Source organism: Ursus americanus, chromosome 4 (genome assembly GCF_024610735.1).
Source record: "Ursus americanus isolate L20-20 chromosome 4, mUrsAme1.1.p, whole genome shotgun sequence".
Classification (NCBI taxonomy): domain Eukaryota; kingdom Metazoa; phylum Chordata; class Mammalia; order Carnivora; family Ursidae; genus Ursus; species Ursus americanus.
In genome coordinates, this window is record NC_142130.1 from 66818259 (window position 1) to 66835262 (window position 17004).

General features: G+C 35.5%; 1 protein-coding gene across 2 annotated transcripts in view; it reads left to right on the forward strand.

Moving 5' to 3' along the window:
* The window catches only part of GBE1 (1,4-alpha-glucan branching enzyme 1), a 268038-nt gene that overhangs the window by 65397 nt on the left and 185637 nt on the right, over window positions 1-17004 (forward strand). For both annotated transcript variants that reach the window (XM_045785422.2, XM_045785421.2), the window contains exon 3: window positions 16506-16621. In XM_045785422.2, the coding sequence (XP_045641378.1) occupies window positions 16506-16621 (116 nt within the window). The remainder of the gene's footprint in view (window positions 1-16505; window positions 16622-17004) is intronic.

Consider the following 17004-nt stretch of genomic DNA (forward strand, 5'->3'; position numbering starts at 1 on the left):
TCTTACTGTGTTCAGTAGAGACCAGGGGCAGACACAGAGAAAGCAGATAGTTCTCTGTCCCCAGAGTATCAGATTCAAAGGATTTGTGCAATGGGCAGATGGCCAGTGGTCGAGAGAGGATGGAGGGAGCTTAGAGCTTAGTCTGTTAAAAAACAAAGTGGTACAGTGGACTAGCCCTTCAGTGATGGGGGAGAGTGTTAATGGGATAAGAAAGCAGAGCCTTGCAGGCTCTGTTAGGAGGTGGTTAAAAGTGACAGAAACATTTTAATGATTTTGTTTCAAATTTTAGGTTTTTGAATCCGTTCAGTCCAGTAGTTAAGAAAAACATGCTTATTCACTTTGTTTGACTTTAGATAAATGGCTATTGTATCAGAAGGCAGAAAACCTGGTAATAGTAAGTGGTTTCAGTGTGCTTTATTTTAATGGAATTGCCTTAATGGAAGTCAGATTTATTCTTGAACATGTTAAACCTCCATATAACTTGCCAGTATTTTCCTGAAATTGGCTCTCTGATTTCTGAAATGGGAGTGGGGAAAGATGTGAAAATTGATGGCCTCAAGCTTTTTAAAATCCAAATTGAAACTTGTACTACAAAGAGAGAAGTTTAACCTGAGAGTTTATGCCTATATCAGCATGACACAGAGCAGCAATTGAAGTTTTCTTACACCCCACAGATCTAATAAACACATTGGTTCATTTAAAAGTGATTCAATTTTCTTGGATTTGGGATTTCAGAAAAGAAGGAGCGTAGCCTAATGAATTATGTGTTATGTGTGTTATAAATGTAGAAATCACGCATAGAGGTCTATTTTAGATGCTACTTGTATGTAGATAGGGATAATTAGGCATATTGTGAATCTTTAGATTAACAGCTTATTGAACATTTTAGAAAATCAGCTTTGAGTGGTGATACTTTTTTTTTTTTTAAGTAAGCTCTATGCCCACCGTAGGGCTTGAGCTCGTGACCCTGAGATCAAGAGTCGCATGCTGTACTGACTGAGCCAGCCAGGTGCCCCTTGAGTGGTGATATTGAATTATATATATTAGATTATATAATTATGTATATTAGATTAGTTATATATTTATATGTTATATTACATATAATATATATACACGCACTTTTAAAACTTTAATTTTTATAACATTTTTTCACTTTATGTACATATTACGTATATATTACGTATAATTAATACATTATTAAATACTACCATTCATAAGAAGGTGATCTTCTGAAATGTTTATATATTATATAGATTATATATAATAGCTTTAGAATTTAGAACATAAAAGAGAAAATCAAGATCTCCCTTAAAATACATTCATGTTTCTTTTAATATAATTTTGCTTTTAAGTCTACATAATTTAGTTAGTGATACATATTAATTGAAAAGATTAATAAAATTACCTAAAATTAAAAAATTTTTGTGCTTCTTAATAATTTATGTTACTTACTAAATATAGATTTTTTATAATCTTAGTGTATAATGAAGTCTTATTAAAGGAATACTATTTATGTTCACTTGCAAAACTAAAAAGAAATGATTTTTTTGTTAATTCTGTTCTTTACTGACTTTCTAGTTGCCCAGTTATCTTGCGAATTCAATTTGGTATAAACAGTTGAAATTTATTCTTTCATTAAAAAGTCGTTGAGTACTTATTATGTGGGAGGTACTATACTAGGTGTTGCCATACAAAGATAGATAAAACTTGATCCTTACCTTTAGATAGTTTATAGTAAAAAACAAATCAGCCACAGACACATGTAGTAAGTGCTGTAATAGATACAGATTTAGGCTACTTGTGGGATGTTCAGAGGGATAGTGCTCATTCTTACCTGGTGCACAAGTCAGCTGTGGCCACAGTAATGCTGTGTAACACACTATCCCAAACTTCATATGTAACAATAGTAGCATTTATTTCTCACTCATGTATTTATAGATCTGCTAAGGTGTCTCTGGTTTGTAGAGGTGTAGGTGTACTTATGGAAAATGATGGGGTAGCAATCAAGATGTTTTTGGTGGGGGATGAAGCTGCTGATGAGGGATAGGGGAATTGTTGCAAACCATTATCAAAACTCATTGTCTGAAAGGTGCAAAGAAAAAACAAAGTGCAAATATTGCTATAGCAGCATTTCCCTGTTCCAGACTCCATGATGCAGGTTATTCCAGACTCAATGAGACCTCTTGATCCATGATGCCTTCTGACATGATTAGGTTTCTTTGATGTCTACTCCAATCTCTCCAAACACTGCCTTCTTGAAAGTTTCTTCTTCTTGAACATTGACCTTCTACCACACTTGCCCTGCAAGTCTGCATCAGATTGCCCAATATCTCTGCTCCTACACAGCTTCTAGGCCCATGAGGAAAAAATCACACAGCCATATGTACTGCTGCTTCTGTGGGTTCATGGCCATTGACTCTCCACAGAAACCATTTGCACACCCCCCAGCCTGCTCTTCCTTATATCCGCCACAGGAGCTATTTAGTTTCACCACCTCTTCCGAATCCCTCATTTCATTGCCTCCTCATTCTCCCTTAGTGGAAGACTTGCTCTTACTTTTCAGAGAAAGTAGAAGCCAACAGGAAGGAAAATTTCAGCTTCCACACCATTTCCTTAAAGAGATCTATTCATCCTTCCCATATGCTTTCAATAGGTAGTAGGAGAAACTGATGTCATGAATCCCTACATGACATCTCTTTTCTTCCTTAGTATGGTAGATGCTTACCTCTTTTTCTCCCATTAGCTTCTTCCTCTGCTGCTTCCTTTCTTTCTGCATACAAAGTTTTTCACATCTTTCCATCCTTAAATATAGTGGAAAGCTAAAGATAATCCCTTCCTTAATTCTTGATCAGATTCCTATAATGATATTGTAGATCATTGGTTACCAAACCTGTGTGTGCACAACAAAAAATTAGGGAGCTTTATAAAAGTACAGTCGCACTCCTGGGTCTGACTCAAGGATCTGGGATGAGGTCTGTTGATTTCTAACTTTTAAAAGCAGCCATGTTGGTAAAGTGCCTGACTTGATTTGTGCTCAGGTCATGGTATTGGGGTCATGGGATCAAGTCCCGAGTCTGGCTCCAGGCTGGGCATGGAGCCTGCTTGGGATTCTCTCTCTCCCTTTTCTTCTGCCTCTCCCCTCTCCATGCTCACTGGATCTCTCTCTCTCTTTTTCTCTCCCTCTCATCAATCAATTAATCAGTCAAACAATCAATGTGTTTTAAAAGCAGCCATGTTGGGGAACTCTGGTCATAAATGAGTATATATTGGCAGAGATAACACTCAGTATGTGAATAAGGTTACAAAATTGTAAGTTTAAGTAAGTATTTATATACACATACTTTTATATATAATTCATATTGTGGAAACATATGTATGTGCGTATAAATACCTATATAGTAAAAAAAAAGAAAACTTTATACTAAGGTATTAATGTAGAGGGAGTTGGGTTTATGAATGCTTTTTTTAATTGTATTTTTTGCCTTTTATTCTACACAGAATACACATTCTTTTGTAATAGGAAAAAAAATAGAGAAATAATAGTACTCTCGTGCACATATGTTCTTCCATTAAGCCTCCCATTCCCTCAAATTAGGTATTTTTTCTGTAGTTCTTGACCTTAACTGCTGTCATAGATTGTGTTGACCATTTCTAGTCCTTTTGAATTCTCTTTTCTCTTACTTCCATTTTCCCTGTCCTGTTTCAGTAACCACCCATGCAAGAAATTATCACTGTCACCTCTAATAACCAAACACTGCTTCTTATCAATTTTAACTCTGAAATAGCTTTCAAATGCATTCCTCCTTCCTCCCCATCTTTACTGTTGTGATGTAAGAGAACCAACTGAGGTGGGTATCACTGACCCCCAAGGAGGAGTGACAGGAGTTTCAAATGCCACTGAAATCTCATGTAATTCATTGAAGTCTGAAAAAAACAGTTGGGATTGGAAAGTTGGAGGTCTTCACTGATGAACTTTGCCAGAGTATTTCAGGAACATTTTAGGGGGTGAAGAAGTAGAGGAAGTGGAGATAGTAGCCAAAAAGTTGGGCTGTCAGGGACAGGAGAAAGAGAGTGACTTGGACCGAAAGGCGTGTTTTTCTTCATTGTCATTGATGTTATTTGAGAATTAGCAAATATATCAATTCATCGTATTTGAAAGCTGACAGTAATAAGCCTGTAGAAAGAGAATGTTTGAAAACCTCAGAACATAAAAAGTAATTAAAAACAGACAAAAGGAAAGAATGGAATCAAGAAGTTAGCCTTGAACAAGCGAGAGAGAGAAAGAAAACCAAAACCCTCTTCTATAGACTAAAGAGAAAGAGGTAAAGATGGCTGCTGGTAGCAGTTTGTAGGTTTGAAAGCAGAAAGCTGAGGAGTTCTTGCCTGATGGCTCTAGTTTTCTCTGTGAAGTTGAAATGAAGTTTTCTGCTGCAAAGAAGGGAGTATATGTGTTTACCTCTCTGTGGACGTACTGAAAGCTACTCAGTAGAAGGGGTCATTTGTTACTCTCTTTCCCCTTTTCTCTTTTTCTCTCTCTCAGTCTTCTCCTTCCCTTCCTCCTCTTTCTTTCTCGGTCTTGCTGTCCTCTCTTTTACTTTTGTGGTTGTCAGCCGTATGGCTATGCACCAAGGATAATGACGGGATTATTGTTGACAGTTCAGTTTGAGCGTCTAGGGAGCAGCCTGTATCCCATGCTCTATCGGTTGCTTGGCTGGGAATGGTGACTTGGTCGGGCATTGCGGTCCAGAGTGCCCTGCATTTAACGGACTGATGCAGCTCTTTCTCTGGTGTAACTGCCACAGACCTGCCTAACAGTTTTAAGGCTTTGCAAACATTTACTGTCGAGCTTTTTATTAATGAAAAAATCGACATGCAGAATTTATTTCTTAAAACATAAGATTCCAGAAGAATAGCCTTAATTCATAGTGCAGACATAAAATCTAGTTAAGAGCCCACTGTGTGGTATGTACATTTCTAATGTAGAGAGACACTGGACTGGGTCCAGATTGTTTATGTATGTCGTGCAGGGTAAGAGTACACACAGACAGAAGCAGGAGTCAAGCCAGCATGGATTCAAATCCGGCTCTGTCACTTAATAGCTGTGGGACTTGGGCTTTATTGCTCTCCCTCTTTGAGCTTGTTTCCTCATCCATCAAATGAAATCTGTATTACTTTATAGGACTTTTGAGATAATTGAATTAGATATTGAATGTCAAGCTCTGAGGACGATCCATAACTACTGTTGCTGCCATCAGTGTCACCAAGTCATCCTATTTTTTGTTAATGTAATGACTTTTATTACTTCTTCTATCACAATAAAACTCGCCATTCCTGTATCATTTGAGACAGCCTCTGCTCAAACCATTTTTTTTAAGAGAGTGGGTTTTGTGATAGTTTTATAGATTTCTTTTCTTTATAGGACTCTTCCAGAGTCCTGTGTAAGTTCTAACGTTGGCAGCAGCCGCAGCTTGTATGTTTTTGTTGGTAATCACCCATCAATCTGTTGCTAGTCTGGCCTCGAGAAGAAGAGATCCTTTTTTTTTTTTTTAATGCTTAAAAGCCTGTTTCTCCTCCCCCCCCCCCATCTTCTAATACGGTCAGGTTGTTCTAACTTTGCAAAGCCTTGAAACATTTAATCATTTTCTCTTCAAAGAAGTCTTCAGCTATCCAACTTGACGCTTTATTCTACCTATTGACCAAGCTATCTTCTCAGCATTAAATTTTTATATATGTCTCCCTACGTGGTCTTTCCCTTTACGATTATCTCTGATACAATCTGATTTTAGTGTAGGGCAAAAAGCTCAATAGAAATGAACAGATAAAGGCTATCTGACCTTTAAAATATTTTTTACTTTTTTAACAGCTTTATTGAGATAGACTTCATATACTATACAACTTAACTATTTAAAGCATACAATGCCATGGTTTTTAATGTATTAAGAATAGTGTTGTGCAACCATAGCCACAATCAATTTTAGAACATTTTCATCACCCCAAAAGAAACCCCGTACCCTACAACTAGCATCTCACAATACTCCCATCCCTCCCCTAGTTCTAGGCAACCAATACTTTATATAATTTGCCTAACCTGGATATTTCATCTAAGTGTAATTATATGTGGTCTTTTGTGACTGGCTTCATACACTTGACATAATGTTTTCAGGGTTCCATGTTGCAGCATGTATCAGTACTTCATTCCTTTTTATGGCCAAGTAATATTCTATTGTATGGATATGCAAAATTTTCTTTATTCGTTAATTAGTTAATGAACATGTGTTTGCCTTTCACTGTCATGAGTAATGCTGCTATGAACATTCAAATACAAGTTTTTGTGTGGATATATGTTTTTATTTCTCTTGGGTATATAACTAGGAATGGGATTGTTGAGTCAAATAGTGACTATATCTTTGACTATATCTTTAGCTTTTTGAGGAACTTTCAGACTGTTTTCCAAGGTGGCTGCAAACGGTTTTACATTTCCACCAGCAGTGAGTGAAGTTTCCAATTTACCCACAGTGTCACCAATAGATATTATCCATCTTTTTGACTGTTGTCATCCCATTGTGAATGAAGTGATAGCTCATTGTGGTTTTGATTTGCATTTTCCTACTGACTAGTGAGGTTGAACATCTTTTCATGTACTTATTGGCTATTTCTACATCTTCCTTGTAGAAAGATCTATTCAGATCCTTTGCTCATTTAAAAATTTGGTTGTCTTTTTATTATTAAGTTGTAAATGTTCTTTGCTTATTCCAGATTTAAGTCTCTTATCAAATATATGATTTGAAAATATTTTCTCCCATTCTGTAAGTTATCTTTTCACTTTCTTGATCTTCACTTTCTTGTCAATTTTCCTTTGACACAGAAAATTTTTAATTTTGGAGAAGTCCAATATATTGTTTTTTTCTTTTATTACTGGTACTTTGGTGCCACATTTAAGAATTGGATTGCAAAGATTTACCCCTGTGTTTTCTTCCATGAACTTTATAGTTTTAGTACTTACATTTAAGTCTTTTTAAAAAAAGATTTTATTTGTTTATTTGACAGAGAGAGAGAAAGAGCAGGGGTATAGGGACAGGCCGACTGTGCGTGGAGTGCAGAGCCTGACACGGGGCTCGATCCCACAACCCTGAGATCATGACCTGAGCCGAAATCAAGAGTTGAGGCTCAACTGACTGAACCACTCAGGCACCCCTAATTTTAGTCTTTGATTCATTTTGAGTTAGCTTTGTGCATGTTTTGAAGGAGGGGTCCAAATATATTCTGTTGTATGTAGAGATGCAGTTGTCCTAGTACTGTCTATTGAAAAGACTATTCTTTCCCCATTGAATGATCTTGGTTACCTTTGTCGAAAATCACTTGATCACAGACACCCGGGTTTTCACATTGCTAGACATATTAGAAAATATTATTTTACTTTCATTGGTATACTTTTGTAAGTGGCTATAGGGTTAGGAGGGAGACTTACATAATTGCTTTCCTGATTACTGTAGACTTCTGTCATGTGTCCATCCCAGGGGCCAGTTCAGGTAGAGTATCTTAAATTGAAAGATTGTGTTGTGTAGAGAATGGTTTCTAGCCTCAAATGTGTGCTGAAGCCAGGGAAGTCAGAAATGGGTTAAATTGCAATCTATAGTGATATAGCATGTAAGTGTGAGCTGGAGTGCGGGCTCTAAGAGAGCCTCCCTACTCAGCTTCAGATATTTGTTGACATGGAGGGATACAGTTCAACATACTAGTCAGTTAAAACATAATCGAAGGCCATTCTTGGCCTATGAAATGACGTTGCTGCCTCTGATGATTGATCGTATTGCACCAGTACCTTTCTCCCATTCTTTTCCTTACTATTTTGTCTTTTCCATGTTCTTTCTAAGCAAATATTGTACCACTTCCTAGCTCTAACTATCAATTTTCCCCTGCTTCACTGTCATTTAAAGATTATAAAATAAAAGGATGGTCAAATCCAGACCCAAAACAAACCCAGGTAAAATGGTATAGAAATCAGTAATAGAAATCACAGCAAAGATAAATGCCATTATCCTTAGGTCCCAAGTAACATTTACTTTTGGTTAAGTATAGATGGCAAGAATCACTAGAAATTGGATAGGTTTTCAGACCCAGTTACCATGATAGAATTTAGTATACTCTTAATTTGTGCTGAATCAAGGAAACTAAAAATAAATGGAGAATTTAAAACAAGTTATATAATTTTCAAGGATATGGAATATCTACAAAGGTAGATCATATATCAGAAAACTTTCTAGAACTGAGTTTTGAGTAGTGGGCTCTGAAAGAAATAATAAATGGTGAGTAGGGGTACCAGCTAGGAAAGGGTACTTCAAGCAGAGCAACCTTGCTTTCATATGTTTTGTGTAGTTTTCATGCTGGAATCTATTTTGAGATGACTCAATGGCTTATACTGTTAAAAATAAATAGATTGGTAAATAAATAACTGGGTTGATCACCCCCAAATTAGGCCATTAAGTACACCACATTTTTAATTTCATTTCAATAAAACTAGAAATAAGTGAAAAAGTTTGAAAAAAATATATACTCACCACCCAATTCTTCCCAATAACAATAGGAGAAAAGAGAATAATCAAAAGTTATAATTATAGCCTGTTTTGAAAAGAAATGCAAACACTGTGTATCAAAAGCTATCTGTTATAACTAGGACAATAATGAGAGGCAACTTTTCTCATGTCGGTTCCACATCTGATCCACAGAACACAGAAAATGATTTAAATGTCTACTTTCTAAATTCTCCCAAGTATGGCCATAATGAATACTATTCTACATGTACTGAAGAGAAATTAATTTATTGTATACAGTGGGTCTTTTGGGCCTTACGGCCTCATTCTCTTAGTGATCCCTGGCTGAGCGAGGCTGGCATGCCTTATTAAAGTTATAATTCCCCGTGTTGATGAGGATGTGGGTGGTTGAGCATGCTCATATGCTGCTGGTGGAAGTATGATTGGAACCGCCTATCTAGAAAATAGTTTGTTAATCTGTATTTAGAACCATAAATAAATTAAAATCTTATACTCTTTATTTGATAACTTTTTATAATTGATAACAAGGAAAGAGATTTGGGCAAATATTTAACATGGAGACTTCACATTGATTTTTAAATTTTTATTGTGGAAATTTCTTGGTCTGTGGAAAAGTAGAGATACCCTTTGTCATAGGCTGTTGGCCTGCTATAACAATACCATGGCCTGGGTGGCTTATAAACAACAGAAATGTATTTCTCATAGTTCTGGATGCTGGGGAGTCCAAGATCACGGCATCAGCAGATTTGGTGTTTGGTGAGGATTCACTTCCTGGTTCATAGACAACAGTCTTTTTTCTGTGTCCTTACTTGGGGGAAGGCACCAGATATACAGCTGGGGTCTCTTTTGTAAGGGCACTAACCTCGTTCATGAGGGCTCTACCCTCATGACCTGGTTACCTTCCAAAGGCCCCACCTCCAGATACCATCACATAGGTTCATTTATTTCGGTTTCTATTTTAAGGGATTTTTTTTTTATTATCCCCCTTTCTGACAATAGCTTTTTGATTGTATGAATTGTTTACCTTGTTCTATAGTCAAAATATAACAAGGTGTAATCCTAAACTACGAATCTATATTACTCTTTCCTACATACATAATCATTTCTATTCATTTTGGGGGGTTATATTTTCATGCTACTTAAAATTGCAAGAAACAACATACATTCATTTGCCATCTCCTTTCATAAAAAATATCATTATATAAATACTGTTCCTGTAATAAAGAAACATGGTTAATCCTATTTAAGTCACATTTGCCACACATGTTTTGATCATGGAGCCCTTTTCTTCCATGCATGCCTTTAAAAACAGTTCAATAAGTGAAGCTCTAGATTATTTGATTTGTTCTCTAATTTCCAGAAAGCTGCATTTCACAGGACTGAACATTGTTCTTTATAATAACAAGGTGTTAGTATTAGATTGGTTCTGAAGTTAGAGGCATTCTGATTTACTCTAGATTTTGTTTTTGAAAAGCTCATGTAGCCTTAATTAATGTGTGTTAAGAGAATTTCCCCAAAGAAATAATGCTGGAGGTCTCAATAAGATAATCCGTAGGGTACCAGCTGCCAGCAGAAGTTGAAGAATGGTGGTTCCCAGGCATCCAGTTAAGGGAAAGAGCTATCTGGAGGAGAAAAAAAAAGAAGAAGATCAAAAAATCACAGGGATATATGTCAGAAAGGACTACTGTCTTCCACTGACTACCGTAATCCTAGGTAGGGGCAATGCCATAGGAAGTTTCAGTAGTGAACATTATGATTTCTTGGGAACAGAGCAGATGTTTTCTTGGTATGAGAGAAGTCCCCAAAACTTCCGTTTGGCAAGCTAACTTTGCATAAATCTATGTAAATGCTGCATGATATGAAGCTTGAAACAAATAACATGGTGTGATGAAGAAGGGTGTTCAGTTGCTTTGAGGAGGTGATATTCCAAATATTTAACAACTGTTATAAGGGACATCCACGCAGATGGAGAATGACTAAAATGTGCCATACAGGCCAGTAGTGGCCTTACATGATTAGCCTTATCTGCTGCATTCTCCAGGGATCTGCATCACTGCTGGGTGAAGTCTATGTGGCAGGGGTTGACCTAAGTGTGGGCCATGTTCTCCAGCAGACCAGCACCCACATCAAAGGTGTAAGGCTCTACATAGTAAATTGGAACAATTTCAACCATACATAAGGAAATTTTGTATGAAACTCAGGAACTCTACGAAATGAGGTGGCTAAATGGCTGATGAAGAGAAATACTTTACTGTGAGTTAAAGAGTTTGGGAATATATGAAGGAGGTTGACATTTAAGAATTTTATGTGAGGATTATTACATTAGAAAAAGAAAGGTTGTTGGGTTTGAGACAAATATAGAGTCTGTTCTCCTGATGCAGTGACCTTAAGTTAATGTTTGATGATCTATGCCGAATGTGTGTTTGCAGTTCATATTAAACTGTGCGTCACACATTGTTTCTTTTCCATATCTCGATTTGAATTTTGTCTGCTGGTCTTGAGTCTATGGACAAATAGAATCTTTTGCATTATCAAATATGATGATATATTTTAGCCTGTTAATAAAATACCTATTAACATGTTTGCTTTAAAAATGTGTCAGGTCATCATAACTTGATAAATATCAAATGTCTTAGAAAATGTTACAATAAAATAATTTATACAGGCAGCAAACATAATCTTAAAATTTGATCAAAATTAGAATAATTAAACACATTGCCTTGGGTGTTCCGAACCCTTGAACCTGGTGATGTCTACATTATGGTAAGAAATGAGGCATAGAAAGGAAAATGAGGTAATATGTTAACATTTTAAAACTTTAATATTACTTTTCTAGATAAAAGACCTCAAATTTTTATTCATAATCAGTCAGTGATCAGTGGCCCAAGCATTTTAACCAAGGGATCTCTTAATGAGAATATTCTAGAAAATGTTATTTATAGACATTAATAACTACATTGAATAATGGTCTTAATATATGTTATCTTTTCATGTTCAAGTTTGTCAATTTTTGTTCCCTTACATTAATACATTCCAATTCCTTTATATGTTAGATCTGTTCTATAATCTTTATCTCACTTGTCATCCTTGTGGGCTTTACAACCCTTTTCATTCCCAAATCCTAAATCCTGAATTTCATGTGAGTAATATTGACCTTGAAGGGTTATTAAAGATATATGATATTTCAGAATTTCCTTGACCTATTGATTTAGAACATTATTTGGTAGTCATAAATCTCGTTTCATTTAGAAAACCACTTACAAAGCTAGGAGTAGAGAACAGCTGAACATACCTATTGAACCAGGCAGTTGTTTCTAGTGTGGTCCCTAGGTCAGTGGCATCAACATCACCTGAGAACTTGTTAGAAATACAAATTATTAGGCCACACTTGAGATCTATTGAACCAAAAACTCTGAGGGCGGGGTACAGCAATCTGTTTTAATAAGCCCGGGTGATTCCGGCATGAGGTAAAGTTTGACAACCACTGAACTACAGAACTCTCAGTGTTAGTTCTGTGCTTGATAGAGAAATAAACAATTGTCCCATGTGGTAATGGGATATTTCTGGTCCTGTCCTGATGCCTACATAGAGATATTAACTATTTGCATTAAGTACTTAAATAAAGTTAATGCTATCTTGTGTACTCAGAATATAAGTCATACAAGATTAAAATGAAAAAGTGTTTGAGTAATCTGGTTCCAAAAGTACCTCTTTAGATTTACTCTAGTATGGCTTAGAATCATTTATCATTGTTGTTATTACTTTCGGTTATATTTAGGAATAAAGTCTCATGACTTATTTCATAAGACAGAAAATTTCCCTAAAATATGTCTTTCAACTTCTTATCTTGCCTTCCATATTTTTGTGAAGCAAATTCTATTTACAAATGAAATATTCTATTTTATTTATGGGGCTCCTGGGTGGCTCAGTCAGTTAAGCATCTGCCTTTGGCTCAGGTCATGATTCCAGTGTCCTGGGATAACCCAGGTCAGGCTCCCTGCTCACTGGGGAGTCTGCTTCTCCCTCTATCTCTGCCCCTCCCCTTTTGCTTGTCCTTTCTTGCTCGCTCTTTCTCTCTCTCAAATAAATAAATAAAATCAAAATATACTGGCCATTTGATGTTTAATATTTGTTTATTTATTTTTAATTGTGTACTTCCACAGTTGGTTCCTGCAGTTATACCTGGCTGTACCTTAATTTTGGTTCCTTCTTTCTTAACTAAGTGTTTAGTATAAAGTTTATAAAAACAGGTTCAAATCCATTTTTTTTAAATTATTCTGTTTCTGGACCTTAGATATATTTATCCCCTGGAGAAAATCCCATCTTCTTAGTCATTCTGAAAAACCCATTTTAGGGAGAAACAATCTTACATCTGCATGCTGTACACTGTGGAAGTGGAAATGTTTATTGGTATTCATGTTTCCAATAGAAAAAAGCAACACTATTTAATAAAGGAAAATGAGTGAGGAAAATTTAGGGCTAACAGTAATTGGAAAAAGAGTCAGGGTCACCTGGGTGGCTCAGTCGATTGTGTCTGTCTTTGGCTCAGGTCGTGATCCCATGGTGCTGGGATTGAGTCCCACGTTGGGTTCCCTGCTCAGTGGGAGTCTGCTTCTCCCTCTCCTCCCTGCTTGTGCTCTCTCTTGCTATCTGTGTCGCTATCTCTGTCTGTCTCTCTCTCAAAAATAAAATCTTAAAAAAAAAAAAAAGTCAAGGAGATAACAGACTGCCAGTGGTGTGGCTGAAGAGGGATTTACGTGGGGCAAGTTATCTAATGCAAAAATCTTAAGTTGTTTCATGCGTATATGCCTTGTAAATGTTCCTCTCCCTTTCTTCTATGAAATCCTTAGATATGTTCTGCATCACTTATGATGGTTGGTGGAATGGATTTTCTTGGGGTGGCATATGTGAAGGTGTTCTAAATTTTGCTTTCAAGGGTGGGGTTTAGCAAGAAAAATGTAACTGCAGTAAAATTAAACACCTGAGTTTCCGTGAGTAGGAGGGGTGCTAATAAAAAAACTTGAAGATGATAGAAAAAAATTCACAGTGTAGAATTACAAATAACGTGCTTTATGAGATTTAGAACTCTAAGATTTTATAAAAGGAAAACATGATTCAGTAAAAGTATTTTCTTTATCCAAATACTAATACTTGTTTAACTAGACCTTAAAACTCAAGTGACTGCAAGTTGAAGCACTAGTTAAACTGATATTCAGTCACTAATATTCAAAAGCACATTGATTTTTACATTACTGAAAACAGCTTTTAAATAAATCTGCATATCTAAATCACCCATATAGTTGAAGATTCACTTTCAAAGTAACAAAATCTTATTGATAGTTGAGTTTTCAGTGACTCTGTATTATAAATTTATTCATTTTGGTGTACTGTTACTCAATTTAACTTTTTCTTGAGGAGATATGACAGTCATTCTGAACACTAATTTTGAGTTTGGCATTGAGCAGGGCCTATATTAAGCATTCAGTTCATATTTAATGAATGAATGAATGAACTAATGAACTGTACCCTTTATTTTCAGATCTAACTAACCAGGAAAAGATCTGCTGCTTGTCTTAAGTTTATTAATTATCTGAAGTGATTAGCTTAAAAAGAAATTCAGTAAATGTATGAAGTGTTACAGTACCTAGATATTCGTATTTCAGGCTTTTTTTTTCCCCCTAAACATGCTGTCAATTCTGTGCTTTGGTAAAGGAATGTCACACTGTATGTAGGTCAGATATATTTGAGATATTAGGAGCAGGAGCATATAAGAACACAGAACTTGTTGAGCTGTTTTTTAATGTAAACTACCTTTAGACATTTTCAGATTGTCTTCATGATGAGGAGTAGGGAAATGTTTAGAAGGATCTTTATTTAAATAGTATTTCCTACACCCACTGTGTCCCCAACATTCAGAGTGTCTGGGGGTAAAGATCCTTAGAATTAATGGGGTGAAAGAGTTGGTGTGTAAAAAAGGAAATCAAGACATAAAACAAGTTCCCTGATGCTTTTATTACCTCGTCCGCTGAGAGTCTAATGTCATAGCACTACGGTGCATGGCATCACAGTGCTGCTTAATTATTTTTAGGACTATGAAATATTTTAGGCATAAACAATAGGAAATAATATAATAATCATCTCTATATATACCACCTACCATAAGATATAAAATATTACAGATATTCTTGAAGCTTCCTGTGTTCATTTTCCTTTATCCGGTGGAAATCACCCATAGAATTTGATGTTTAACATTCTCATTTTTCTTTTGGTATTTTTACTATATGCATATGTATCCATAAGTGTTATGTAATATTCTTTTGTATATTTTTGAACTTTGTATAAATGGTTTTCTTCCGTACCCTTTTAAATTAACTTTCATGCTTTAGCTATTTGTATATATATATATTTGTTCTTTAGTTTATATTATTGTATAGCGTTCCATTGTTTAATTATACCAGAGCCTATTTACTCATTTTGTGTCTGACATACATTTTGATAGCTTCCATTTTTTGCTATTACAAACAGTTCTTCATTGAGCATTTGTGAATGCTATCTTGTGCACATTTCTCAGAATTTCTCCAGGCTGTTACCTAAGGGGAGGATTGTTGGGCTTTCTAGTGAACGTATCTTCAACTTTGCTATACATGCTATACAATGCCAAGTTGTTTTACCAATTTATACTCGCAGTTGCAGTGTTATTTTATGTCCTTGCTGACTACCTGATATTTTTAGGCTCTTAAATTTTGCTAATCCAGCGGGTGGTAAATGGAGTCTCACTGTTCTTTTAATTTGTGTTTCCCTAATTACAAGTGAGCTTGAACATTATTACATGTTCCTTGGCCATTCATGTGTCTTCTGCTGAATGTCTTTGTCATTTTTCTGTTGGTTTGTTTTCTTTTTCTCATGAATTATACACATTTTACATATATTTTGGATATTCTTTCTTGGTATATTCATTATAAATGTATTCTCCCAGTTGGTAGTTTGTCTTTTCATTCTTTCTATCCATCCAGCTATCTGTGAAGATAAATTTATAATTTTACTGGTCAAATTTATCAGGCTTGTTCTTAATTTTTATTTTTGTATCTTGTTTTAAAAAAAACAGTTTTTATGCCTGAGATTATAAACATATTTCCCTGTATTTTCTTGCAAATATTTTGCAGTTTTGCCTGTCATATTCAAACATCAAACATCAATCTATGCTCAAATGATTCTTGGACATAGTAATAGGTAGAGATCTATTTCTTCTTTCTTCCTTCCTTCCTTCCTTCCTTCCTTCCTTCCATAAGGATAGCCAGTTGTCACAGCACCGCTTATTAAACAGTGTGTCCTTTACTTACTGATTTTGTTTTCATGTGTTCATGGGTCTATTGTTCTTCATTTTGACTCTCTTCCAAGATCTGTGATCTACCTTTCCTTTGCCCCCTATAGTTTATAACCTTCCACCTTTCTTGCTTGTGGAATTTCTTTAGGTTTTTAACTCAGTTCTGTCATACATTTGTAGATTTGGATAAATGTAATATGATTTTAATTTTTTTCATCATTTTTCTGCCATGAGATGTATCTTGTATAAGCACCAAGAATACATTTCTGTTTTTTCATGTTAACTCCCATTGTTGATGGTGTTTCTTACAGAAGGACCCATCATTTTCTTTTACATTCTATTTATTGATGGATATATTAGAATTGGAAGGACAATTGAAAATGTTATAATTTTTAATTTTAAGATGCAAAAGGCTAACTTTCAAATACATTTCTTAAAAATCAATTTAAAATAACCTGCTTTTTTCTAAATGGCTAGTAGCATATTTTGCTTAACACCCTAGAAAACTTAACATTTTTTTAGGCAATTTGATTCTGTACAAGTAGGCAGTATATTATGCTTTGCTTAAAATTCATTTAATATTAGTCATACCATGCTATTGTTAACTGATCTTTTTTTTTTTTTTTTAGATGATTGGAATCCATTTTCGTACCCATATAAAAAACTGGATTATGGAAAGTGGGAGCTTTATATCCCACCAAAGAGGAATAAATCTCTACTTGTACCTCATGGATCCAAATTGAAGGTACTTTCTACCCTCCTGTTTTGTTTTGTTTTTTTTTCTTAAGATTTTATTTATTTATGTGACAGAGAGACAGCCAGCGAGAGAGGGAACACAGCAGGGGAGAGGGAGAGGAAGAAGCAGGCTCCCAGCCGAGGTGCCTAATGTGGGACTCGATCCCGGCAGGCCAGGATCACGCCCTGAGCCGAAGACAGATGCTTAACGACTGCACTACCCAGGCGCCCCTACCCTCCTGTTTTTATATGAACTTATTTTCTTTTTGTTTCATTTGCAAAGTTTGATTTAAAATATTAGAATGTAAACGGTGCATGATAGTTATGGGAGAAACAGTCTAAATGTTTAAATAGAGGAAAATTTAAGAGACATCATCAATAAATTGTGTTATA